Source organism: Anas acuta, chromosome 2, assembly GCF_963932015.1.
Source record: "Anas acuta chromosome 2, bAnaAcu1.1, whole genome shotgun sequence".
Classification (NCBI taxonomy): Eukaryota; Metazoa; Chordata; class Aves; order Anseriformes; family Anatidae; genus Anas; species Anas acuta.
The window spans coordinates 122,444,210-122,470,768 of NC_088980.1; the positions used below are offsets into that span (position 1 = coordinate 122,444,210).

The 26,559-nt window shown below is 47.2% G+C and overlaps 1 protein-coding gene and 4 non-coding genes across 9 annotated transcripts in view; 3 read left to right on the forward strand and 2 right to left on the reverse strand.

The window, feature by feature from the left end:
• The first annotated feature begins 46 nt into the window (after positions 1 to 46).
• TRNAR-ACG (transfer RNA arginine (anticodon ACG)) lies at positions 47 to 119 on the forward strand. Its single transcript has one exon. It is a non-coding gene; the product is annotated as a tRNA-Arg (tRNA).
• A 1,329-nt stretch (positions 120 to 1,448) lies between these two features.
• TRNAR-ACG (transfer RNA arginine (anticodon ACG)) lies at positions 1,449 to 1,521 on the reverse strand. Its single transcript has one exon. It is a non-coding gene; the product is annotated as a tRNA-Arg (tRNA).
• A 211-nt stretch (positions 1,522 to 1,732) lies between these two features.
• On the forward strand, positions 1,733 to 1,822 carry TRNAY-GUA (transfer RNA tyrosine (anticodon GUA)). Its single transcript is given in 2 exon segments — positions 1,733 to 1,769; positions 1,787 to 1,822. It is a non-coding gene; the product is annotated as a tRNA-Tyr (tRNA).
• Positions 1,823 to 4,527: 2,705 nt separating this feature from the next.
• Positions 4,528 to 4,600, reverse strand: TRNAR-ACG (transfer RNA arginine (anticodon ACG)). Its single transcript has one exon. It is a non-coding gene; the product is annotated as a tRNA-Arg (tRNA).
• An 11,103-nt stretch (positions 4,601 to 15,703) lies between these two features.
• Positions 15,704 to 26,559, forward strand: part of TRIM55 (tripartite motif containing 55) — a 40,582-nt gene continuing 29,726 nt past the window's right edge. For 2 of the 5 annotated variants that reach the window (XM_068671994.1, XM_068671993.1), the window contains exons 1-3: positions 15,704 to 16,052; positions 16,732 to 16,904; positions 25,144 to 25,309. In XM_068671994.1, the coding sequence (XP_068528095.1) occupies positions 15,864 to 16,052; positions 16,732 to 16,904; positions 25,144 to 25,309 (528 nt within the window). In that variant the 5' untranslated portion in view covers positions 15,704 to 15,863. The remainder of the gene's footprint in view (positions 16,053 to 16,731; positions 16,905 to 25,143; positions 25,310 to 26,559) is intronic. The other 3 variants (XM_068671992.1, XM_068671996.1, XM_068671995.1) reach the window with 2 other exon arrangements.

The following is a 26,559-nucleotide window of genomic DNA, read 5'->3' on the forward strand; positions in this document are numbered from 1 at the left end:
CGGCGGTAGCTGCTAAGGGAGGGCGAGGGAACCCTTGATTTACGTGGGGCCAGTGGCGCAATGGATAACGCGTCTGACTACGGATCAGAAGATTGTAGGTTCGACTCCTGCCTGGCTCGCTCTTTTTATTCTCGCCGCGCTCCATCTCCTGCACGTTTTGACACACAAATATGCAGCTGTACGGCTCTGTTTGGTTTATGTTTAGCTCTGTTTTCTTAAGCCTGCACTCGTGATTTCGTGCCACTTGCACGCCTGGCACATCATTAGATTCTCACGTCTCCCAAAACAACAAAAGAAACACACCTTAACACATAAAATATAAAAACCACCGTCTACACTTAAGCTTTTCAGACCACTTACACATCCAGTCAAACACATTCCCCGCGGCAACAAATAACACAATTAACACGCCAATGAAGTTGCACTGGCAGAACCACAGAAGCATATAATATCCCGAGTTGGAAGGGACCCACTAGGATCATGGAGTCCAGCTCCTGGCACCACACAGATCGACCCAAAAATTCAGACCATGTCTCCAAGCACACAGTCCAAACACTTCTTGAACTCCAGCAGGCTCAGTGCTGTGACCACTGCCCTGGGGAGCCTGTCCCAGTGCCCGACCCCCCTCTGTGTGCAGACCCTTTCCCTAACCCCCAGCCTGACCCTCCCCTGTCCCAGCTCCATGCCGTGCCCTCGGGTCCTGTCGCTGTCCCCAGGGAGCAGAGCTCAGCGCCTGCCCCTCCTTAGGCACCAGCCGAGGGACAGTGCTGGCCTGGTACAGTGTGGTTAGCATGGCAGACAGCGCTGTGACAAGGAGCAGAGGAACCAGCAACACCGCTGCGATGGGCAGTATCACCACAGGGAGTATGCATTAGCGATAGAGGCAAACCCGTACTCCCCAGTAACCAGACCTGGGAGCAGCCCATGCATACACCAGCGTGGATTCAACAAATTGTTAGGCACTGGAACGGGCTGCCCAGGGAGGCGGTGGAGTCACCATCCCTGGAGGTCTTTAAAAGACGTTTAGATGTAGAGCTTAGGGATATGGTTTAGTGGGGACTGTTAGCGTTAGGTCAGAGGTTGGACTCGATGATCTTGTGGTCTCTTCCAACCTAGAAATTCTGTGATTCTGTAACACAAGGTAGGGATGAAACTGGTTGATGTGGAGCAAGCACTGCCATTAGGAGCTAGCGGGGCTCCTGTGGGACTGCTGTCCTCCCAGCAGGACACGATGCCACAGGTGGAGGCGGCGCGCCGCCATGTTGTGCGTGCTCCTTTGTTGCAGCCAAACACGGCTGGTGAGGACGTAACGTGGGACATCTGTGTTTAACAGGAAAAAAATTAAAAAAAAAATAAAAAAGTGTGTCTTTTTTTTTACACAAAAGTTCATGCAATAAGTCTCAGCTGGGTTAGGCCGGCCGCCACCTGGCGCAGCCAAAAGAGCCACGCGAGCCAGGCAGGAGTCGAACCTACAATCTTCTGATCCGTAGTCAGACGCGTTATCCATTGCGCCACTGGCCCCGCACACAAGCAGCGCGCGGGCCGACGCCCCCTCAGCGAGCCCCTCGCGGGGGGGCGGGGCCGCGCGGCGGGGATGCGAAGGCGGCGGCGGGCCCGCTCTGCGCATGCGCCGCCCCCGCCGCCGCCGGCTGCCCGCGGAGGGCGCATGCGCAGAGCGACGCGCGGGGTGGGGCGGGACCTTGGGCGGCCGCGGCGCGGCGGCGGGCAGGTCCCTTCGATAGCTCAGCTGGTAGAGCGGAGGACTGTAGAGGCGCCGCCCGCGGGAATCCTTAGGTCGCTGGTTCGATTCCGGCTCGAAGGAGACGCCAATTTTTTTTTTTATTATTATTATTTTTTTCTTTCTCTCCTGCAAATCGGTTTCAGCGAGCTGCCGCAGTTCGTGTGGGAGCACATCCCTCTCAAAGGGACAGCCGAGGGAGAGAAAATAAAAAAGAAAATAAAGCCACCGCGTCCAGGTGCCAGCTGTGTGGTACGCACTGAGCGCTGTGCTGCAGCTGCACTGGTGGCAGTGTGTGGTTGTTTCCAGCAGTAATAGTGCATAAATTTGACATTATTCTATGTGAAGCCCCCAAATAGGTCTGTTTAGCTCACTTTTGTCTGATTTTATTAGGTCACCTGGTGGCACGGTAGGGCCGTGGGCCTCCCCACAGTGGCCTTCAGGCAGTTCAGCTCCCCCCACAGGTGCCAGGTAATCCCCACTGACACAGCTCTGCTCAGGGCATCTTCCTGGTGACAGGGCATAAAAGTGCCCCACGATCTCCCAACCGGTGGTAACAAACCTGAGGTTCGGCTCTGGCCTCCAGTCATGTTGTAATGGGAGGCACAGGATGATCTGCAACAAGGTAGAGCAGTAGGAGAGGGCACAGGTGTCCTTTACACAGAAGGGATTTAACACACATGATCACAGGCTTGCTTGGCATGTGGTAAATAATGAAGCCAGAACTCATATTCTGCTTTTTTTTTTTTTTCCTGTCGTATATTCTATTGTATTGCTATCCTCTTTCCTTTTTCCTTCATGTCATCTTTTTCATTACAGGTGCTACATGGTGTGCGGAAGAAACACACTTGGCGATGACTCCTGGCTTGGAAAAAGTAAACATGTCTCAAGGCAGCAAAGTCTGTCAGCATTGTAGGGGGAGAAAGGTTTTCTCCTTCAAAAGAGCCTAGAATGAGTGTTCTCTGTGTGAGAGTGTGCTTTTCAGATATAAGTGCAAGGAAGGCCCACTGTCTGTGTGAATAAGAAAGGTAAGAAAATTGTCAGTCACTGGGCAAGAAGATTTATCAGGTACAGTCAAACCTACAGGCTTCTGGTGTGTAGTTACACAGTTTATGCATTGAATCACTGGCCCCAACTAAGCTTTCTATTATTTAGTACATTTTAATGTATGCTTATGTACACTTGTGCCACCTTTTCTTGTTTTTCTTCAACCGTGATGCAGTGAAACCCTTTTAGGAAGTATGTAAGAGGAAATCCAGGGAACAGGGGCACCCTGGAAAGCAGAGAATGAGTAAAGACATCGATTTCCTTCGGTGTCCATTACCTTAAATGTTCACACACTAGCAGTCAAATCTGAATTCACAGTCCAGAAACACCCTTTTAATACTCTCTGGTGTAGAAGAGGGTACCAATTCCATCCAGGGCCAGAAGACTAATTTTTCTTAGTCAAGTTTCACTTATTTGTGCATAAATGCCTTTGTTCCTACTTTTTGCAGAAGTTCATGGAAACTCATGCATTCCCTTTTACTTATTTAATGGATCCCCTTTTTCCTCTTCCCTCTTACGGAGAAGGGACTATCTTCTTTCCTTCTCCACCTGGCAACCTGACTTCTTGGCCAGCTTGAGAAAAGACATTTTTCCTCTCTCACCCAAAAGGTGAGACGTGCGCCATTCTGCATAAATGCATGTTACCTGTAATGAAAAGGAAGTCAGAGGAAGAAAAAAAAAAAAAAAAAAAAAAAAAAAAAAAAAAAACAACAGGAAAGACAAAAGTGAGAGAGAGAAGAGAAGAGAATGGGAAAGTAAAGGTGAAAAGAAAAAAAATGCAGGCAATGATCTCAGGACTTACTGTGTGCTAAGCAACTACTTTGCCTCTGGAGCTATGTCCTTATTACATTACATTAATGCATCAATGTAATTGTTTGGCTCAGCTTTCCACTTGTCTAGGACATGTTCAGGTGTATAAATATATTAAGTGCTTTTTATTGCAATAAGAGTGTATGCGGTGCTTGGATGGTAGAGTAGGTTGCTGAGTACTTCATTTAGGTGCCAACTGTCAGTGACTAGCTGTCTGCGAGTGCTTAATTATTTCTGTACCTGGACTCCAGTTAGGGCCAATAAAAAGCTGTGTGCTTGTATCCTATTTAATCATTTGTGTCAGATTTCTCAATGACAGAAATATGCCAGAGATTAGGCATTTTCACTCTGATACGTTGGTTCTCCAAAGTGTGAGGTGGGCTGGCAGAGGGGTGAGGTGCTGCTGAGGGACAAGAGGGAACAGCTGCTCTAACAGAAAGGGTCTTCAGCTCCAGTGCTGTATGAAAAGGTTTGTCTGTGTTTCAAGCAAAGGCTCTCTCCTGCTGGAGGAAGGGGAAATAGAACAAATCTCAGGGAAGTTAAAGAGTATGAGGTTAAAAGTCCCCAGGCTGCCTGGAGGAGCTCACAGGAGAGATGGTGAAAATATCCCTTCATGGGGAGATGCTGGCTGCACTTTAAGATTTGTGGCATGTGCATGGACAAGACATCCTGCTGATCACCAGCTGGGAAACCTGGTGCATCACCACTGCAAGTATCTATCACCACCGGAGTGTATCCTTGCTGAATGAGTTACTACATTAAACTTTAATATTACTTTTTCTTGACTTGGGTAAGTGACCTCTCCTGAGGCCCTGGGCAGGTAGGCACGACTTTTAGTGTCCCAGGAAGTTTCCCAGCACTTCCAGCGGCTGGACAGCAGCCGAGCAGAGGGCTGCTCGGCTCGGGAGGGGGAAAAATAATAAAATAACCAGCGAGCCAGGCAGGAGTCGAACCTACAATCTTCTGATCCGTAGTCAGACGCGTTATCCATTGCGCCACTGGCCCTGGGTGGTGATGGTGGCGCGGGCCGTGTTGGGCGGCAGAGGGGGGGGGCCGGGGGGCTGCAGGCCCATGGTGCCAGTCCTCATCACCCCCAGCTCCTGTTCCTGAGGAGAAAGCAGAGTTTTGCAGACACAGGTGCTGGCTGAGCAGTGGGACTCCCTGTTTCCCCAGGGAGCCGTGTCCCAGAGCCATGTCCAATGTTGCCATGTCATGACAAAGAGCTCTGCAGCCGTGAGCTGGGAACAAGTCCCCTCACATCACCTGTATGACCAAAATGAGGCAAAATGTCGTTCAGTCCGCAAATTCAGGGAGTTGTGTCATGCCTCCTCGCTCACAAACTCAGCTCCCCAGCCTGCTCTGGGCAGGGATCCCTCCTGCTGGGCAGGGGATGTGGGATCTGGCTCCATGTCCCCAGCACTGTGGCAGCAGAGGAGCCTTGGGGTGGTCAGCCCATGCTTGGTCCTGCACCACAACTGGGGACAGGACAGCCTGGGCACCTTGTCTTCTAGATAACCCCAGCTCTACCATCATACCGACACCTCTCCCGTTGCGACACGCCGGAGTCACGTCTGCACGTTAGTTCCTGCCCCAAGCTCTGAGTTGCTCTTGGTCCATACCCCAAAATGTTCTTCTGTGGTCTTGGTCACTTGGCATGCTCCACATAGGCAACAGCATGCCCAGAACTTGTTTTCCTTGTCCGTCAATCCAAAGTGTGTTTTGCTTCTCCAGAGAGGGCTGGGGAAAACCTCACAGTTTAATGATATCTGGACTTCAGCCTCAGAACTTCTTGGCAGTGCTTGCTGCCTGTTTTTATGAGCCCTTTGCTAATCTTATCACAGCCACACGTGTTAAGCCAGTACTGATAACAACCCAGGTGTCACTGGGCTGCTGGCTTCCCTCCTGTGATAGTCTTTGGTTGTTCTTTGATTTCTGCCTTGACGGTTGTCCAATCACGCTGTCATAAACAGGTCTGTACTGAACAGAGCCCAGCTACCAAAAACAAACTGCATGATACTTAGCCGTGGCTTAATTAGACAAACAACAAAAGAATTAGCAAGCTTTGTACCTTTTGGAACATGGGAAAACAGGAATGGCTCTTCATCCCACTCCATGGGAGCAGGACGAGATTCACATTTGCTGCCAGAAAATATGTCAGGAGCTGCTGGAGACAGACATTAGTCACCACAACCTCCCTTGGCAATGATGGTTTTGCCTGACTACTGGGTATTAACAGGGCAGAGAGCCCTGAGCATTGCATTTCTGTGCTTTGCATGGTGCCACATCGAGGTTAGACAAAGCAAGGACCTGTCCCTGTTCATAAGGAAAAGTTGATTTAGATTCATCCTTCACAAGAAGTTTGTTCATTTGTTATTGTTCTTTTCCCCAAACCAGTCTGACATGTTGATCTTCTAGGTCTTTTTTTTTAAATCTTTTGTTCTTACTTTGGGTAATTCCTCAACAGGCTCCAGTGCTGGGAGGTGTTTTGGGGCACTGGCTGCATTGTCACCCTGGCAGTGATCTGCTCTTCCTGCACAAGCAGCCGTACATCTGCTGGCTGGCTGGTCTCAAGCCAGAGGTGTGACAGTGTGACAACAGAGGCATATCTGCCATCAGGAATGCATCCAGCTAAACCCACCGTGTAACTATTGCTCTGTGAGGCCAGGTCCTATCACTCAGACCTCGTTCCTTCACAGTTCATGCTTCCTGTGAATCTGATGAGGCCTGACAGACAAACATTGCTCTGGCCACTGTGAGTGAACAAAGATGAAGGCCTTCTGCACAGCCTCCTTTGCTCAGCCAGAGGTCCTCTCCTCATGGATGGACAAGCAGATGGGATGAGGGTGAGCAGCTGTAGCTCCTCTGCACAGACAGCCTGACTTGGTTGTCAATGCTCCTTCAAGTCATGGACCATCTTGTGGGGTACCACAGGAATTATGTTCTGGATAACAAAGAGGACATTGAGAGTGAAGTTGGAAGAGGATGAGCCACTCTAGCTGCTCCTTGATTCAAAATAAGGAGATCTTGCTTCACCTCCCCTGCACTAAGCCACACAACTCAACTTGTCCCCGCTCTGGTAGTCTGTGGACACTCAGTTTGGTAATCCAGGAAAATGTTTCATTTCCTGTAGGTCAGAGAGGTGAACCAGCGCCGTCAGTGCAAACAGCGGGATAAGACCTTGCTGCCTCTGCTGCCAGTGCAGAAAGGAGAGGCAGAGGCTGCCCCATCCTGTTTGCTAGAGCAGCTCAGCCACTTTCAGTGCCTTGTGAAGGAGGAGAGTCATCCTGAGATGACAAAGCAGAAAATATGGAGTAGGAATAAGGCAGTGGGACAGCCTGGCAAATCAGTGGAAAAAGTGGAGAAGGAATCCAGTAGGTGAGAGGTAGAGTTGCTGTCTGCTTCCATGGACACCTCACTTTTGATCTGTTATTTCCATCCTCTTTTTGATTCCCTTCTATCTCTCCTTATTTTTTTTCCGGGGGTTGTAAGGTGGGTGGTGAAGATGAGGCCAGATTCCTCTTGATTTGCCTCAGGCCAGTGCAGGGAGGTGAGCATTGAGGGGAGCAGCCCCTTCATAAGCAGAGACTTGCAAATAGCTCCTCTTCTGCAAAGGGGTTTTATTATTCTCTTCTGGATTAATGGTGAAGAACCACAAAATGAATGAAAGAGTGTGAGCATGTCCAAATGGCTGGTGGGCATTTAATAACAGGAAAACTGTAATTGCAAACAGAAGATTGCAGGGGTTGGAGTAGTGCCTTTTCCCAGTTGGGCAGCTGGGACTGGTGCTTACTCCTCCAGTTGGCAGTCAGACATCCTCCACCGCATGCCCAGGACAGGCAGGACATCAGGGTCCCATGGATTTGGGCAGGGCCACAGCCAAAAATAATGGTTTCAGGCAAAAGCTTGGTCAAGCAGAGAACAATCCTCATGCCTGGAGGAAGCTGGACTCAGATCTGGGAACTCAGGCTAGTGGCCTGGGGAGGGAATGAGTGCAGGCAAGAGCTAGAGATGAGAAGGAGTGCTACAAAAGAGCGTGCAGGTAGGGAAGGACACGTGCCTGACAGTATGCTGCCAAGCCTACATTTTGGTGGCTTCTCCTAATGTGCTCCGTTGGCTCACCTGGCAGCAAGGCAGACTGTAAAAACACAATTTTTACGCTTTTTAAGCTTCTGGTTCAATTCTGTCTGAAGGAGAGTTTCTCTGCTTTCTTCTTTCTCAGCCCATGAAGCAAGAACGTGTTCTTCCATCAACCCATAAAACCTCCAACAACCCTGCAGAAGCCTTCAGGTCTGCACCAGTTCTTCGTGCCAGACGGCCTTCCTTGTTGCTCCCGTTTCCAAAATACCCTTCTCCCCTCCTAGCCTCTCCAGAGGGGTTCTGCAGCTGACGAAGGCGCATGCAGTAATTCTTTGGGTACTGTGGAGAACAGGCTGGCAACCTAGAGAGCTTGTGAGGTGCCCCAAGCTCTACGTGGAGATTTACCACATCCTTTGGCAAGGAACGAGTCATTAGTATCCAATTACGCTGAAATCATACTTAATTCAAGACAGGTTAAGACAAAATGCAAATAAAAACACTTACTCGCAGCTGCCAAGATAGATAAACTCATAAAAGAGGTAGGTGGAGAAATGAGGGAAAACCAGGATTCAGTTAGTTGCTTTGAAGATTAGATCAGCAAGGCCATTCCCTCATATCCAGGCATTTTGCCGCGGGCAGTCCTGACACAGTGAGTAGCATGCTATCTTCCTCCACACCTTATACCTCAGGCTGTGTTGACCAAGAAGTATTTCCTCATGGGAGAACAAAGCGCCTCTCATCTCTAATTTCCTCCTTAAAAAAAAAAAAATAAAAAAAAATCCCATCCAGGGAAGTTCCCTGATTTAACATGGAGCTCCTCTGACTCCTTCCTTATCCAGAAGGCACACTGACCCTTCTCAGCAAAAATAAACATGATTTCATTCCTTTAGCATTACCTGGCCAGCCAGCAAAACAATCCCTTGGCCCAAATGCCAAGTGAGAGTGCTGTCACGGGAAAGGCATCGGATGCCTGTCACGGGAGGGGCAAGGGAAGCCTGAAAGCCACCGTTTTCTATGTTCTTTTTTTATCATTATCATTTTTCTGTAACAACATAAACATCCCTCCTTTGCCCTGCCTGCCATCACTACTCCTATGGGCATATGGCAAAGTGTGTGTGCCTCATCAGCCTTGTTCTGCAGGGGATGTCTCGATCCAAGCTAGTTCTGGGGTTGGGATCGAGGGGAGCTGTTTCTGCCTGAGCAGAGACTGCTCTTTTCTTCATGGGACTTGCATTTTCAGGGGGAGGGTGAGATGGCCTGCTGTGTTCATGGAGGAGGATAAGGGGAGCTGACAGGTGCTGTGGGAAGGATGAAAAGTGGGTGGCTGAGATGCTGCGAAGTAGAAGAGGAGGCAGAGGAGTTGTGCAGGGCTTTAGGGTATCAATTCAAAGGGAACAGTGCTTATTCAGCGTCTAGGGCATCCTGGGACTTACAGCTGTGCCCACTTGCTCTCTCCTTTCTTACCCTGACTTTCTGGCTTTTCCCCTGCACACCCTCCATTTGCCTCTGTAAGCTTTCTTCCCCCAGTTTTACAAAGTGGCCTCACAGAGACCAGGCAGAGATATCCATTAGATGGGTAAAGGTTGGAGATTGTTTTGTTTGTTTGTTGTTTTCTTTAAGTATCCAACAAAATATCATCTATCCTGAATGTCACGGATAAATGATTTTATTTACATTTTTGCTTTCTCTGACCTGATCCGAGTGGGATTTCAGTGTTACTGGTTGCCCACAGGCATTGCTTGCTGAAGGTTAAGGTGAACTGCTACCCTGTGGCCACCTAACGCCTGTCAGGCTCCTGGAATGTTCTCCAGAGTATTCAAAGGACAGCGATAGCCATGCCTGCCCCATTTCGGCTGTAAGACCAAAGAGTTTGGCAGGTACCTGGAGTCAGAAGTGGCAGAGGCATCTTCTGCTGACAGAGATGACTGGGGATGCTCTTCAGGAGATCGGCCCCTGGGCTCAATTCCTGAGGTTCCTCAAGGTGTTGGTCCAGGGAGCCAGATAAAAAGACTAGTGATGAGCAAGGGGCCTCCTCCCACCACAAAACTCCCTCTCGTGGGAGCTGGGATTGAAACAGTGACGACGGATTGCTCTGAAAGCACCACAGCTCTTCAGAGCTGCCCCTTCCATGACAAGGTCAGAAATCTGCAGGGTGGTGGCAGAGGGGGACCCAACACCACACGTGTGGATGCAGGCTGATGTGCCTGAGGTGGTTCCTGCAGTGATAGTTCAAAATAATGTTAATCTAATATACTGCTGCCTGGTACAGTGATCACGATGTTACAATCGATCGCATCCCTGAGCAGAGCTTGAATCGTGCTTGTTCAGTTCCTGACTGGTTTGAATGCACTTCTTCCAGCTGCTGTTGTCTTTGCAAACACCTCTATCCCTCTCTCATGCGCTGCACTCCTCTGTGCTCGTGTGAGCCCCACGTGAGGGAGAGGGGGAAAGAACTTGGCCTGCAAATGTCTAACAGAGGAGCTTGCTCTTCTGAGCTGACTTTCAAAAGAAAAAAAGGCATAGGCACTCAGATGTGAATAGTCATGCTGGTTTTGCTATACACCTAAAGAGCATTTGCTGGACAAAGAAGACATGAAAGGAAAGCAGAGATAAATTTGAAATACATTGGAAAATAAGGCTAACAGACAGAGGCACCACCCCTGTCACTGGGCACATGCCAAACAAGTGCTTTACCAGGCCTGGTGATGCCTTGCTGTCTGAACACCTCCCTGCCCCTACACCCCAAATTTTTGTTTAACTGTAATAGCACAAAGCTCGATCCTTTGTCTTCCAGCCCTCAATCTTTACTCTGTCCTGAAGGAATGACCCTCAGTAAGAGGAGGGATGAAAACACAGAGTAAACAAGTCTAGGGGCCTGTGACTGCAAAGTTGTGTGCTGAGTATAACTTTAAAACAGCTTCTCCTTTGAATTACAGACCTAAGCATTGTCCTGGAGAAAAAATCCCCGCACTCCTCTGCTCTGCCAACTGAACCATGGAGGCTACCGACTGAAATAGCATCACGAGTGGCTGACGTTGAGCGGACCAGGGCTGGGGAGAAACGTGACCCCAGGCCAAGGCTGCATCTCTGCGAAGCGATGAGCTGACACCAGCTGGGACGCCTGAGCTGGATCTGTGCTGCCAAACACAAATCACTTCTCCGCTGAACATCGCTGTCGTCTCCTGATGATAGAACTGGGGGGTTGGAGGGGAACACTATGGGTTGTCAAGGACAAGGCAGAAATGAGATCTGTTCCCTGGTCAAAATTTCTACTGCCAAAACTCTGCTATCATTTTTTCATTAAATTTTGGTTGGCCTGGGAGGTCCCCCTACCACTGCCGTCTGGGCTACCTGCATCCAGCCCCACATCACCAACTCATCCTCCCTTAATCCAGCGCTAAGTAGCTGTGTTTTCTATGAAATACAAGAACAATTCAGGGAAAAAACAGTCGTGCCTTCCCCTCTGGTAACAGGGGAGGCATTTAGTCATGATCCACAGGCTCCCAGGGGATGCTGTGCTCTTAGCATAGCAAAGTGGAGGGGAAAGGGTCAGGGCTAGATGTGCTAAAAGAGTGAAGCATTTGGTCGCTTACTCTCTGAGAGGATGAAGGATTCCTGCTTGTATTCTTCCATTTTCTGCCTGGTTTTGTTTTATTTATAACCTTTCCTTTTGTGTCTCATTCTCAGGGCGTATTTCCGCAGCACATATTTCAGTGTGTGGAAAATCAAGCCTGTTATCTCTGAAACGCGTCCTTAGCCCTGGAGAGGACCTATTTTTAGGTGGTCAGTCATGTGGGCCAGTTTCTTCCCCATGCAGCAGTTTGGACATACTTTTATGCCTTGCATGTGAAGTGTAGATCTCTTTCTATCAGTAACGTCTCAAGAGTCCAAAGTACACAAAAGGGAATGAGGGCTTGGGAACCTTTGGGCTTGTAAAGTTGTGTGTGGCTGAGGGAGAAGCTGAATCTGTAATCTTCTGTTTGTTATTCCACTGCTTGGGCAGCCTGCCTTTTCGGGCTCACTCGTTTTGAGATTTTTGAGAATACAGATAATTACAGAGATGCTTAATGCCTTGTCTTGATCACAGTTCAGGTTTGCCCTGCCTCACTGTCGAGCACAGCCTGACCACCTTTTCTAATCCTGATCTGACGGAGTTTGAGTAAACTGGGACTTTCTGCAGGAGGCAGAGTTTGTGTCCCCTAAGGCCAGGTGACGTTTGGGTTCATGCTGGCCTGCTGGTGTTGCTGGGTGGCAGCAGGAAACTGTGGGACCTTCTTTCTGGAAGCCTGCAGACATCCAGGGGCAGCAACACCACGGCTTGGCATCCTGCCGGCAGCAGAGCCATGGCACGTGGAGGTGACTTCCCCTTGGAGCTCATCCACGGACTCTCCCCATTTCAGGGTCTTAATCCAAGTCTCTGAAAATTGCCTGCTGGTGTTTATGTTGGTACTGCTTATGAATCTGGAATGAAAATGATGATTTATTTCACCTACCCTTTTATCCCATGTTTCTGTCTGTTTGCTGCAAACCATGGAAGCTTCTTGAGCATGGATAAACCCAGAGGAAAAGGCTTCTTTCTGGCACAATTACGTTCAGTTGGATGTCCTAATCAAAAGAAAAGGACAGAAATCAACACTCTGGCTACTTTTTTTTTTTTTTTTTCCTAGCTTGTGCCTGAAATCCTGTGCCCCTGCACATTTCATGTGCTTCAAGTGAATCACCCGTAAAAATGCTTTGAGCTTGCCTCTGCTGCTGTGATGTCAAATATACAAAGAGAACTTTTGGAAGATGTCATTACCTCCTGTGCAGGCCCGTCTTTCCCTGGACACCTGAAACCATCTCCCAGATTGTGTCTAGAAGGTCATATTGCATATAGGCATATTGCCTATCATTATGTATAATGTACACAAAGATGAATGTATATGTTGAATTGAAAAATGTCCATCTCAAGAGGCAGCTGTTTTTGAAAGCTCCTGTCCCTGTTGCAAAGGCTCTCTATTGCAGCATTGAGTCCTGTACATCAAAGGGTGGGTTTAGTATTTATTGAGGGATGTTTAGTGATGACAATAAAATCGTGAAATACAAGATACTGTTTTCAGTTTGCATTTACATAGGTAGGAGGGCTTCATCTTATAGCTAGCTCACATGCTTAATACCTTGTTGCAAATATAAGTGAAATTTGAGTTTCTGCAATGTGCCTGCTGTAGGTGGGAATGCTGGTGTTCACCATCCACTGCTAAGGGGTTGCTGACTGTGGGGTAAATGGGCACAGATGGAGGTGAGATGGGTGGAGAGCACCCCTCATCCTCACCAGCCTCATCCTCACCCAGGCAGGGAGCCTGGTGCTTGCAGAGTTTTATGGCAAGGTAAGGCACGTGGGAGTTACCCTGCAGTGAAAACACACTTTTCCCTTTGTTTTCCAGTCAGGCAAGAGAGCAATAGGGCAGATTTCCTGTGACTGACAGATGAGAGCTTCACGCCGCTGGTACAAGATAAGAGGTTGCAAAGGGGAATTCTCTGAATGCAAAGCCCAGGGATGTCATTATGGTATTGAAACCTGAACCTGGACATCACTCAACCTCTCCTTCCGCCTTCAAATCCCTTTCCTAAACCCACTGCTTTGCAGCCAGCCTTCCAGGCTCTCCTGGCCCTCAGTCCACAGACCGCAAGCTGTGATGCACTGCAAAAATAGGGGAGTTAGAAGTGATGTCTAGAAAGCAGCATAGCTCTAGGAGCTAGTTTTCTGGTTGTGTCAGCAAAGCCAGGTGACACTCCCAGGCAAGCTATGCTGTAAAAAAGATGCAATAAAAAAAAACACCCTTGCAACCTTTGTGATGGCTGGCAGGTATCCAGAGTTTCTGGATATCCAGAGCCTGTGCAGGTGCAGAGCTAAGGCAGATCCCCTTGCCCCATGTTGCTCCGTTGAGAGATGGCTTGGTTTGGTGGCTCCTTCAAGGGAGAGAGCCATCAGGGCTGGTGGGTGCAGAGGCCATCAGATGTCCTCTGCAGATGCTTCAGATGCCACTTCTAGCCGGTTAAATGAAGACTTTTGTGGGTCATCACAGGTAAGTATAGTTTTCCTAGAATTACGTCCCAGGTACACATTGCACCTTCAGAGGTGCCTTAGTTCATTGACCTAAGTGCCCCTGGGTTTTTCTGTGTTTTCAATGCCCCCTGCTACACACATTGCTGTATGCAGATGTTTCTACACAGTGGCATTTCTAACCTTCAGCTTTTCCTCACAGAATTTCACTGTACTGGCGGGTGGAAGCATCTGCCTCGCCGTGCGAGGAAAGCCTTCCTCACCCAGCACAAAGCTCCTTATTCACGCAGGTTTTGATGTGCAAGGGGCAGCTGAGGCAGGGGCAGCATGAGGCCTTCAGATTCCTCCAGACACCAAAGTCACCTCTGACCTGGCCGCAGTGGGGAGGGAGAGAAGAGAAATATCGCCTTGCTGCTGCCAGGAATGACTCCCCTCCACCCCTGCCAAAAGCCCCAGCTGTCCGCCGCTCAGCTGCCAGCGCAGCTTTCCCCATGCAGCTCCCAAGGGCTTGTCTACATCAGGGAGCTGAACCAAAGGTGTGACTTCAAACCAGTTCAACTAAACTGCTACACATTTCTCATCGAACCAAGATTTCAGCAAAAGCTACTTGTTTTTAAGTGACTGCTGGCAAATTTGTATTTTTACGTAGGTGAAATTCTGGCTTGGTGGGCTGCAAATGGGTACAGGGTTTCACCCAAATGCTTAGAAATTATGCAAGGCCTTGAAAATAAAAACTAATCAGTAATACACTGAATTTAATGTGATTCATTGTCATTGCATGTAGAGAATACGAATCATTTTCATGTGGAAATCAATGAAAACCCTCACTTTTCTGTGTTCCTGAACTGCCCAGGTTGCAGACTGGTGTGGCATACAGATCAAGGGAGTTGGGGTCTGCCCCAGGACATGCAGGAGATTCATTCAGCTGCTGTATATAACATGTGTCATATCCAAGCACTACAGGGTTAGGAGTCAACATAAACATGAGAGTTTTCCACAAGACACTCAGTGGACAAAGTATTAAAGTTATTGATTAAAAGAGCAGACAATATACTGATTCCACATACAGTACAGTTGCAAAGTGATTTTATACAGTACATGTGGGGACTTTGGCTTAAATTGAGGACAAGATATTTATTACTTGTACAGTTGTGTGATAAATTATTGGCAAGTAGAAGCACAGATGGCTTTCCCTTAAGATCAGGCATCACATGCCACAGATTATCTGGGAAATTGTCATTTTAAAAATAACTCCAGAGCAAGTGCCAAGCTGAGAGGGATATCAGTGTCTAATAAACAGACACAAACACAGCAGTGCCCAAAACTAAAATGTATTTGAATTAAACTGTGCAGAGAGAGAGAGAGAGACTGTACAATTAGTACATATTCTCTAGCAGTGCAAATTAACGCTTTTCATACTGTATTTCTTCTGACTCGTTCCCATCGGGAAGTTCAAATAATGTTTTTTGGGGCATGTCAAAGCTGCTGTGGAATTAATGTGTTGAACAGTCCTGTTAGATTCTGATGTTAGAGCTCCTAAAAAAAATCGTGCTGGACGTTAAGTGCAGATATAGGCAGGCAATTTTTTTAAGCTGGTTTTCAAGGTGGTGACAGGTTTACACCCCGAATTAACCGAGTCCGAGAGCAGCCATTGCTTTTATTGCCTTCTCAGGGGACTTCATGTGCTCCACACCTTGGGCAGGCCAGCTCCTGGAGCCTGCCGAAACCTGAGGCCCAAACTGCAGCTTCCACATGGCCTCCTCAGTGTTCATCCTATCGCTGGACTGAGTGCCTGCGATAAGCGGGGAGCAGATGGCGCTTGCTTATCGCTCGGCCTCCTCCCGGGGGGGGGTGAAGGCTGCCATGTGTGAGTGAGGAGAGCCAGGGCCTTGCGGCTGCCCCCCCGGCCCCCCGGGAGCCGTCACCTGTCCCAGCCTGTCCTCCTCTCACGCGCTTATATGGGCACGGCTGAATGGCATCTCGTGACGCCGCGCTGCTAAAAACAGCCCCGGCTCCCCTCGGCCCCCCGTTTAAACAATGTCCTCCAGTGAACACAGCCCAGCGAGCCTCTGATCGCGGCGGAGCCTTGGATTTATTTCAAGGGAAATTAACCCGGAAACCGAGCTGCGACGCCCTGATCCTGAGCGTATGCCCCTGGAAAAGCTAGGGATGAGCACCTCCCTGAACTACAAGTCCTTCTCCAAAGAGCAGCAGACCATGGATAACCTGGAGAAGCAGCTGATTTGCCCCATCTGTTTGGAGATGTTCACCAAGCCGGTGGTCATCCTGCCCTGCCAGCACAACCTGTGTAGGAAGTGTGCCAGCGACATTTTCCAGGTAGGTTCACGGCTGTGGAAAGCTTCTGCTTTCTGGCTTCTGCAGGAACAAGCAGCACTCACTGAATGAATGGGAAAGCCGAATATCACACGGTCGAGTTGGTTGATTTTAGTAGTTGGTAAGACTGGGGGGGAATGTTTTAAAGCAGAAGGTGAGCTGGGGAAATGTCCCCAGGACTCAGTTTCCTCGGGGCTAGGGCTGAGCTTGCACCAGCCTGAATTGCTCCCTGTGAGCTGCAGGGAGGTGGCAGCACTCAAGAGCCAAGGAGCCAGCCCCACATCTTGCAGTCTTTATGTGTTGTCCCGGGCTCCTCTGTGCAGCTGCCCTCACCTCGGGCATACTTACAAATAGTTTGTTACACACGGGGTTTACGCCTGGCACTTTTGGAAGAGCTGTGCTATCTCTAGCACAGGTCACTGCAGCACCATGGTCCTGATCTGAACAACTTCAGCTGCTTCTCCCAGTAATTTTTTAAGTATTGAATGGCTTGACCCAGAGCTCCTTGGGCTAGTAGGGAAGAAGAGGGGAGAGAGGGACATGGCCTTGATTTCAGTGGGCTCTGGTCCATCATGAAACAGCCTCCGTGTGCTCCAAGAACAATGTCTCGTTGTCCAAACACATTTTGGTGAAGGTGTGCATGGCCTTACTCACCTTTTCTTGTGCTACTTGGCAAGAACAGGCCTCGAACCCCTACCTGCCTACCAGGGGAGGCACGACTGTGGCTTCGGGAGGCCGGTTTCGCTGCCCCTCATGCAGGCATGAAGTGGTCCTCGACCGGCACGGGGTGTACGGGCTGCAGAGGAACCTGCTGGTGGAGAACATCATCGACATATACAAGCAGGAGTCCACAAGGTAAGCAGTGAATTTGTACCCTACATAGAAGATCTGTCACAAAAGCAGACACTGCTTAGGTGATTCTGGTGTCCTTCTGGCCTTTCTATTTGTCAGAAGTGAGGTTTATTTAGTTATTTTCTCTCTTGGAAATACAGAAGGGATTGTGCTGCTGTGCATGCCTGCCTGCTTGCTATACAGTGATGTCAGCTCTCACTTATTGAGCTCAGAAAACAGTATCCAAATAAATGCTGAGTTTCCTCACTACCACTTAGAGAAGATGAATGTGCCATACTTATTCACATGAGCAACACTTGCCTGCGCAAGCAAAGACCTTGAAGTCAAAGTGGGTATTCATATGGATAAGGGAAAAGTAGCTAGGTTCATGTTGCTCATTTTATAAACTGTTCAAAAGAACATCTTTCTCTTTATCCTGTATGTTCTCATGCTAAAGAAAGGAAAGGAATTTCAAATCTTGTTAGAAAATCCTGAGGGACAGACAGAACAAACAAGGAGATAGGTCAATTGCACAGAGAGGATGCCCTGCATCATAAGATCAAATCAAAACTCAGTAAAAAATCTCCACTCCTGTCAGCTTGGAATGTGAACACTTGGGATGAAATCAAGCCTTATTCAGGATTCTGTAAAAGTGAAGGAAAAAACAAACAATATATATGAGTGCTATGTGGTTGTGTCCAAGAATCAGGATCCCAGTGCAGAGGAACGGGTTAATCCTAAAAAGTAAGATTGCTCCTAATGTTAATTGCCTGTAATGGGTGTGTAACAGATCCAGCAGTAGAACAATATTGCATTCTTCTCTCTCTCTTGCTCTGGGATGGGTCGGACATATGCTACCACCCTGGGGAACGTAGTAAGAGGGAAGCTAAGCTTGGTCCCAGGCCATCAACCAAGCAGCTGTGACCCAGAGATGCAGCCTGTTGTCACCAGCGTGCATCCATTGGGGCAGTTTTGTATGGCAAGGTGTTTTGTACACCTGAAGGAAGGTGTAATCCTAGCCATGCTCCCTGATAGTCATCCCATCCTGCTCCCACAAGAGGCTGGGCTTTGCACGGGTAACAGAGGCGATACTGGGGGAGCAGGTGGACACAACCACTGAACCCCAGCTCAGGACACTTCTACCCTCCTCCAGCAGAGGAGGTCAGTTACCAGCAGACAGGACATTTTGGAGCCCAGCAGTGGCTTTGGCTATTCTTGGCTGTTTGAATTCCTTCAGGGACTGTCGTAGCTGGGCATAGCTTTGAGCTCCAAAACACTGGAGAGCACGAAGTTGGCTTAAAATTGTCCTTTCTGCTGCCCTTAGCACTCCGAGTCCAGGGAAGGTCAGCTACCCTCGTGTGTGTCATTGATATCTAAATATTATTTGAGTCAGGAAAGTCTCGGAGGAAATGAATCAGCAGAGCTATGGTGGTAGACTTTGCTCTCAACCAAATTAGCTGGACATGTGTGGCCTCATGTCTTTTTTATTTTTTCTTTATTTTTTTCTACTCATAGTTGTATTTAACTTTAAAAATATGGAAATGCAGCTGCTTTTTGTCATGTAGTTCATGGGCAAATTGAACAAAATTCAGTTAAACAGAAACATAAGAGATTTAGTATATATATTTTTTTAATTCTAGTAAAGTACTATGCGACATGGAGAATAAAAGGGAGAATAGAAATAATATAAATATGAACATATATTTGCTTAGCTATCTATCCAAAATGTTCGTTTGTTTAATCTGTTCAGGTGTTTATTTAACCTTCATGCATGTCCTTAGATTTAAAATAATTATCAGGGTTACGTAGCAGCGGCAGTGCATAACAGCATTATCTAAACTATTTGGCACTTTGTAGGCTTCAGCTGCTTATCTCCCTCTGCCTAACGTTCCTCGGGCTCCTATGGTGTGTGAGCAAGATTTGCCACTGCCTTACCCTGTGCTGTCCTGCTGAAACAAGAAAGTCAAGGAAAATCAAGTCTCCCCTCCTTCCTTTTTGTACCAGTCTCCTTCAAATGGAGGGCTGGGTTTGGCAGAGGTACATAGGAAGGGTGAGATGTCGTCTTTGCATCCTTGAGTGTTCCCAAGACAGTCCTTCAAGACAGTAGCTCCTGTGACTTCCAGAGGGGAACCTCTTCCCCTCAGGTCTTCCTGTGGATATAATTCACCGTAAATGAATGCCAGATCAATGCCAGCCCCCAGATGCTTTTTTCATGAGCTGAGGAGAGTGAGGGAAATCCAGATAAGGAGCAAGCTTTGTTTCCTGCTTAGACAAAAATAATTTATTTCAGAAATATGGTTTTCTAATTTGAGTTTCTATTTGAATTAAGGCATTGTTCTTTCAAAAATGAAAGCTGGGGCAGAAGCTGCCATGGGGTTGGGAAGCTCTGCCCAAGCCCTCACATGCAGCCCTTCTTATTAATAACAATCACATCATTTTTTTTATCTTCTATCACATTGCTCATCAAACTCCAGCCGATGACAGTGGAGCCTGTTGCCCAATTTAGAACCTATTAGCAACACAAGGAAAAAAAATATTCAAGCAGGATGTGGCTCCTGCAAAGCTTTAAAGGAGGGCAAAGTGCCGAACCGGGTAGAAATAGAGTTGACTAAAATATTACACCGATGTTTGAAAGCCTGTGGGCCACTGATTACCCAAACTTTCTGAGGAGCATCAGGGGGCCTGCTGCTGCCAGAAAAGGGTAGCTGCAGGAAGCTGGGACTTCTCACACGCTCTGGCAGCCTCTAACGAGTTCAGCCAGCTATTCCTGATCAAAGGGTGCTTCTGGGCTTTGTTCCAGCTGAATCCTGCTCAGCGAGGGTCGAGTGCCCCTTCTCCCTTACACCTACTAGGTGAGGGCTGGCCCTGCAGCCCTGTGCGTGGATGGAGCAGCACGTGCAGCAGGGACCAGGCTCCATGCTGAGAGCAGTGTGCGCGGGCTCTGCGACCATGGTGGCAGGGTACCCAGCACCTCCACGACCTGACACCTCAGTGGTCGCATCCCGAGCTCCCAAGGGAGGTTGTGGCTCTCCAGGATGGGCTGCGGGGATGCCTGGGCTCTCAGATGGCTGGACCAGGGAGACCAGAGTGGTGGGCCCTGGTAGGGGTCTGTGTCACAAACCAGTGCGGCAGGAGGAGCCCCACAGACTGCACAGCACGAGAAATGAGGAGAGAGATCACCTGGATATTCTCCAAGTCCCCATGGAGGAGGAAGTCTCCTTCTCCAAGGCCCCATGGGCCTTACCTATGCCAAAGGTTTTCTTGGGTCGGGCATTCACAATGGTGGTATGTATGTATGGAACTGCAGGAATCCCAAAGCCTTTTTTTTTTTGGTTTTCTCATTTTTCAAGCCCCACTTCTGCCTCGAGTATTGATGAACTGTTTACTTCTTTTGGGGGAGTCCATCACTGTGGTTGATTTTCAAGGACAGTCTCCTTCAATCTTCATCCAGCCTCCAGTGGTTCATTGCCATGTGCAAGCACTCAAGCAATGGTGGCAGGAGACCTGCATGGATTAACAAAGAGCTCCTGATAAAACTAAAAAAATAATAAAAAAAAAATAATAAAGACAGGTGGATGACCCAGGAATATTTTGAGATATTTTCCAAGCTTGTAGAGATGGAGTTAGGAAAGCCAAAACCCACCTGGCGCTTAATGTAGTGAGAGATGTGAAGGGTAAGAAGAGCTTCTACAAGTACATCAGCAGCAAGAGGAAGCCTGGGGAAAATGTGGGTCCACTGCTAAATAGGACACAGGAGAGGCCAAGGTACTCAGTGCCTTCTCCATCTCTGTCCTTAATGGTAAGATTGGCCTTCAGGAATCCCAGGTCCCTGAGACCAGTGGGAGAGTCTACAACAAAGACTTACCTTCAGTGGGGGAGGATGAGGTTGGGAAACATTTTTTTACATTTGACATCCCGATGGGATGCACACATGAGTGGTGTGCAAGCTGGCCAATACAATTGCAAAACCACTCTCGGTAATCTTTGAAAAGTCATGGTAATAGTTATAGGTTCCCAAGGACTGTAGGAAAGCAGATGTCACACTGTGACAACTACAGGCTGGTCAGCCTTATATCAATCCCTGGAAAAGTATTGGAGCAAGCTCTCCTAGAACTCATATCCAAACATAAAAAACAAGGTGGTGATTGGAAGTAGTCAGCATGAAGGGGAAATGGTGCTTGACCTCCCTGATGGCCTTTTACAACAAGATGACTAACTTGGTGAACAAAAGGAGAACAGTGGATGTTGTTTAACTAGACTGTCAGCTCTGCCTCTCATAATATCCTCATTGACAAACTGATGAAGTAATGTTGAGAGGGGATGGCAGACAGAGAGGTGGACTGAAAACTGGCTGAACTGCCAGACTCAACTGGTTGTGATGAGCAGCACAAGGTCAGGTGGTGGCCAGTCATTAGTGGTGTAGGTAGAAGTTGATACTGGGGCACAATGCAGTTTACTATCTTCATTAATGACTCAGATGATGGGACAAGTGTTTTCCAGTTCAAGAGAGATACCGGAATAAGTCCAGCAAAGGGCCATGAAGATGACTAAGGGTCTGCAGCATCTCTCCTGTGAGGAAAGGCTGAGAGAGCTGGGACTGTTCAGCCTGGAGAAGAGAAGGCTCAGGGAGGATCTCATCTATGTGTATGGGTACCTGAAGGGAGGGTGCAAAGAGAACGGAGCCAGGCTCTGCTCAGTGGTGCCCAGGGACAGGACAAGAGGCAATGGGCACAAACAGGAACACAGGAAATTCCACAGAAAACACTGAAAACCCTTTTTTACTGTGAGTGGGGTCAAATGCAGGTAAAGGTTTCCTCAGTAAAATCACTATCAAAGTTGGGTTCAGGATTTCAACAGAGATCTTTTTGTATTTGTATAAATACTGTGTACAACATGACTGCTAATTGAACAATTCACCCCTCTGTTTTGTGTCATAGAACCCATTCCTGCAACTCTTTTACCCACGTAACCAAGGACATTAGAGGATGTAAGCAACAGGAGTGGAATTGTTAAAAATCTGTGCCATTTAGGTCAGACCTGGCACAATATGTTAATACACATAATAGTGTGGTGTATACAAGGTAGGCAGTTCCCTGTCAAGCTTAGACAAATTTACTCTTTTGTGAAAGAACAATGGGAATATGAGGTCCTAAATTTCATTTGATATGAATCTACATAAATCCACTTCTACATATCAATATATTAATATCAATTTTGCTAAGGTCCTCCTATTTCCTTAAATAAAATGTGTTCCTTCATGAACCCAGCAGCTTTGAAATTCTTCACTGAATTACAGAATCGTGGAATGATTGAGGCTGGAAGGGACCTCTGGAGGCCATCTGGTCCAAAGCCCTGCTCAAGCAGGGCCACCCTGAGCAAGTTGCCCAGGACCATGTCCAGACGACTTTTGAAGGTCTCCAAGGACAGAGGCACCACAACCTCTCTAAGAAACCTTTCCCTGTATTTGGTTACCCCCACAGTAAAAAAGGTTTTTCTGTGGATTTTCCTCTGTTCTGGTTTGTGCCCACTGCCTCTTGTCCTGCCCCTGGGCACCACTGAGCAGAGCCTGGCTCCATTCTCTATGCCTTGTTCTCTCTCTCAGCCCTTCCTCACAGGAGAGATGCTACAGTCCCTTGGTTGTCTTCATGACCCTTTGTTGGACTCTCTCGTGTACTGGGGATCCCAGCACTTGGCACAGCACTCCAGATGTGGCCTCACCAGTGCCAGGAGGCCTCCTCTCCATAAAGCATGCACAACACTGCACATTAAGGTCCATATCCAATTTTAATGCAAAATAATAAGCCTGTAGTAGTCAAGTTCAGGCTGAGTATCTCAAAGAGCAGAAACAAAGAATCACAGAATCACTATTAGGGTATTTCAGCTGCCTGTCCATCCTTTGGTCACAACCACATCTGTGATGAATCTTTTCTCCTAGTAAAGCCATGTTGTTGTTGTCCTACTGGCTACTCTCTAATCTTCCACTTAGGAGCAGCCACTGTTTTACATGTAGGAGCTGTGTTTCAGCATTTGCTACACCAATGTAAACCTAGAGGATCTTCTCTGAAGTCGGGGAATGTTCTGCAAAATATCTCTCCTTTAGCAAAGCCTAGGAAGGAGACCGTAAATCTGTTTACTTCTGGTCTTCTGTCACTGTCTTCAGGGCCCTGCTAGTTCAGGGAGTTCTGCCAGGTTTCCTCCAGCTCCTTGCGGCACCTTTGAAGGTTGGCTACTTCTGGCTGAACTTGCTCGACACCATCGCCTTTTTGCCCTGTGCTGTGTGTCTTTCATGTTAGTGGCACAGCTCCAGTGTCAAATAACATTCTCGTAGTTTCTGGTCTTGTAAATATTTTCAGGAAGAGCAGCTATTTCAGGCTTAATTAATCACTTTGATATTCATTGTCTGTTATTACCCCGGCAGGTGGGCCCACCCACTGGTGCACCATAACATAGCAGGGGCTGTTAGCAGTCAGCTGCAAACAACATAAAGCATCCTTCACAGTGGGGACACACCTCTTTTGGCTGGCCTTGAAATGGTGCTCAGTTTGACACATCGAGGGCCTTGTGTAAATGTATGCTGGAGATCTGACCCAAATAATACAGGCTTCCTCCAGAAATGTTCTTCTGGTTTTATTTTTGTAAAGCATGCTATATTGAAGATCACAGGTTTTCCTTATAAACACTTTTAATTCTAGTGCCTTCTTGAATTTGGGAAAAAAAAAAAAAAGGCATGAAACATTTTCTTTGTTGCTCAATCTTTTTTACATGCATTTAATTGATCACATTCCATTCCTCTTTTTTAAGGTCGGAAGAGAAAACCCGTACTTTGTCATTAAAAAATTTCCACTCTGCCAAACTGTATGGAAAGTTCTACTGTAGTACAATATAGAATAATGATCTTTACAGAATGTTTTACAATTGTGATAGAATGAATGACTCATTGCCTCCTTGCTATGGAGCTCTATAGAATGGTTTAAAAAAAAAAAAAAAGTTTCCATTTAATGCCATTAAATTCTATAGTTTGGGGAAATATTTTCTGTCCAATGACGACAACATATTTCTATGTTGTTGTTATTTCACTTGCTACAGGTAAGTCATAGTTCTCCCTCCAGAAGGTAGCATAAGTGTATAATGAATTATACTGGAAAGATTGCACACACCACAGTAGGAGTGGCAGCCTTTGGAGGCTGAAACCCCCAGGCACACTCCACTACCCCTATGCTCTAGTGCCATATCACATGCTCATGTGCTTGTCACAGATGTTCTTAGGGTGCTAAGCGTGGAGCACAGGCTCAGAAAATCATCATTCTGCCCATACAGACAGGACCAGAGCTTTCACCTACACTGGGCATGTCAGTTAGATGGCTCATTAAAGGAATTTACAACTAAATTGGTTCCTCAAATGGCAGGGGTTGACTAATGTGTGAATCATTTTGGTGAAAAGAAATCAGGACTGGGCTAGTGAGGCTAATGATAGATCCTGGCTTAGCACAGGTGAGGTTACACACTTCTTGTGTAGCCATACCCTTGGCGGCTGGTAAAATCAAATGAGCTGCTCTTTAAAAGCTTGACACTGTACAAGCTATAGAGTCACAGAATCATCTGGGTTGGAAAAGACCTTCAGGGTCACCAAGTCCAACCAGCTAGACACGTGCCACACAGCTAAAATTAGTTTGTGTGAGACCTTATTTTGTTTGCTGGCATGGTGTAAAGGCCACAAGGACTTGGTCCAGTTTGATATCAACAGGCTTGACCTGGACCTTGGCACATCAGCAGAGATCACAGAGTTAGAGGCATGAAGGCCCATTGATACCTACAACTCTTACTTCAAATTTACATAGAAGCTTTGCTGCATCAAGGCCAATCACCCAACATTTTGCATGATGAACCCTAAAGGAATTGCATATGTCTCCTATTTCAGGCCGATGATGGACAACATGCTAATTACAGTACACAGGTAGTCTCAGACCAATCTTGGTGAGGTTATTTACATTTTTAAACATGAGTGAGGGTTCAGTCACACTCCCAGTTGGAATCACAGAATGAAATCATGTTTCTATATTCTCATCACATCCTTTCGTGTCAGAATATTAAATGGTACTTCTGTCTATTTAGTCAGCCTGTGTGACAGGTTTAAATCTACAGTGAGTATTCAGCTCAACCTCGGACACTGCCGTATGATTGTACCGTTTCATGTTGATACTCTGAGTACTGTCATCAGAAATTTATGAGACCAAGATTATTTTAAACTTATTTTCTTTTGCAGGCCTGAAAGGAAATGTGACCAGCCAATGTGTGAAGAGCATGAAGATGAGAGAATTAATATCTACTGTTTGAACTGTGAAATGCCCACCTGCTCCTTGTGCAAAGTCTTTGGTGCCCACAAAGACTGTCAGGTTGCTCCTCTCACAAACGTTTACCAGAGACAGAAGGTAAATATTTTTTTGTATCTCATAGTCCTCCCAGCAACTGGAAGGACCATTAACAGGAAAGTATTCCCATGAGCTTCCTGTGAGTTTCCAAAGGGCTCTTGGAGTACATTCTCCATTTCTGTATGGGAATGAAGGGCTCACACAAATCTGTTGAAACTGTTTTGGAACACAGAGATATAAATTTATGAGAAATCACACAGAAAGATATTACAGTGTCTCAGTTTTTGTTAGGATAATAAGTAAACACTTTAGACCAAGATTTGATGTGAAGGTGAGGATCTCCCTTTTGAGGTTCCTAATCTATTTTTTCAGTGCTTTTAGATCACAAAAATAAGCAGGATTTACAGAACAGAACATGATAAAAAGAGAACAGGCCGTTACAAATCAAAAAGTTATCTATCAGGCACTTTTGCCTTTAAGCATCCCATTTTTAAGAAATTTTAAGTGAAAAACCTCCTGCAAGTAAATGCAGGAATATTCAATAGTTGGCAGCACAGGATGTACCTAACATCCTCTGCCCTTGCTGTCACCAGTAAAAGACTTGTTTATTTTTAATACAGTATTAATTTAAAACCTGACTCACTGGGTTATCCTCATGAGATAAACAGCTCATTTTTCTGGAGGGCCCCGGTGGGCCTAGCAATCAGACAGGACAAGTTTGCAATCCCAGCCTCCAACTTTGTCACACAGATGCTTGTGTGTGAAAACTACAAATGAGAAGTCAGTTTATAAAAGTAGTTACAAGCATCCTTTTTGATCAAAAAAGGAGAGAGAATAGGGAGAAGTTTCTTGGACTAAATCCATGCCCTCAATCACTCCCTTTTCATGTAGACTTGCAAGCAGTGGTTTCCTCCCCAGTGTGCCTGTGGAAAGGGGCTTTCATGCCCAAGAATGGATGTCTAACCCATAGCCTGTGGGATGCATGCTTCAAAGGATCCTCTACAAAGCTGTAGAGGCCACAGACACGGATGTCTCTGTGGACAGATGACTCCATCAGTATGCTAAGGGCTCCTTGCCCTCCTCTGCACCCTCACCAAGTTCCCTGTGGAGTATCTTCTCTGACTTTCCTCTTCTAAGGACATCTCCCATTCATGTCAGGGTGTTTCATTTTTCCTCCATGTAGAGGTCCCTGCCTCAACATCTCCAGCTCCTTCCTCCCTGTATGTTTTTTCCCTTCTATCACAGAGAAGGGCCCTCCATGTTCCCACTGGTCTGGTCCCTGAGAGAGTGTTCACCTGTTTCCTGTGTGC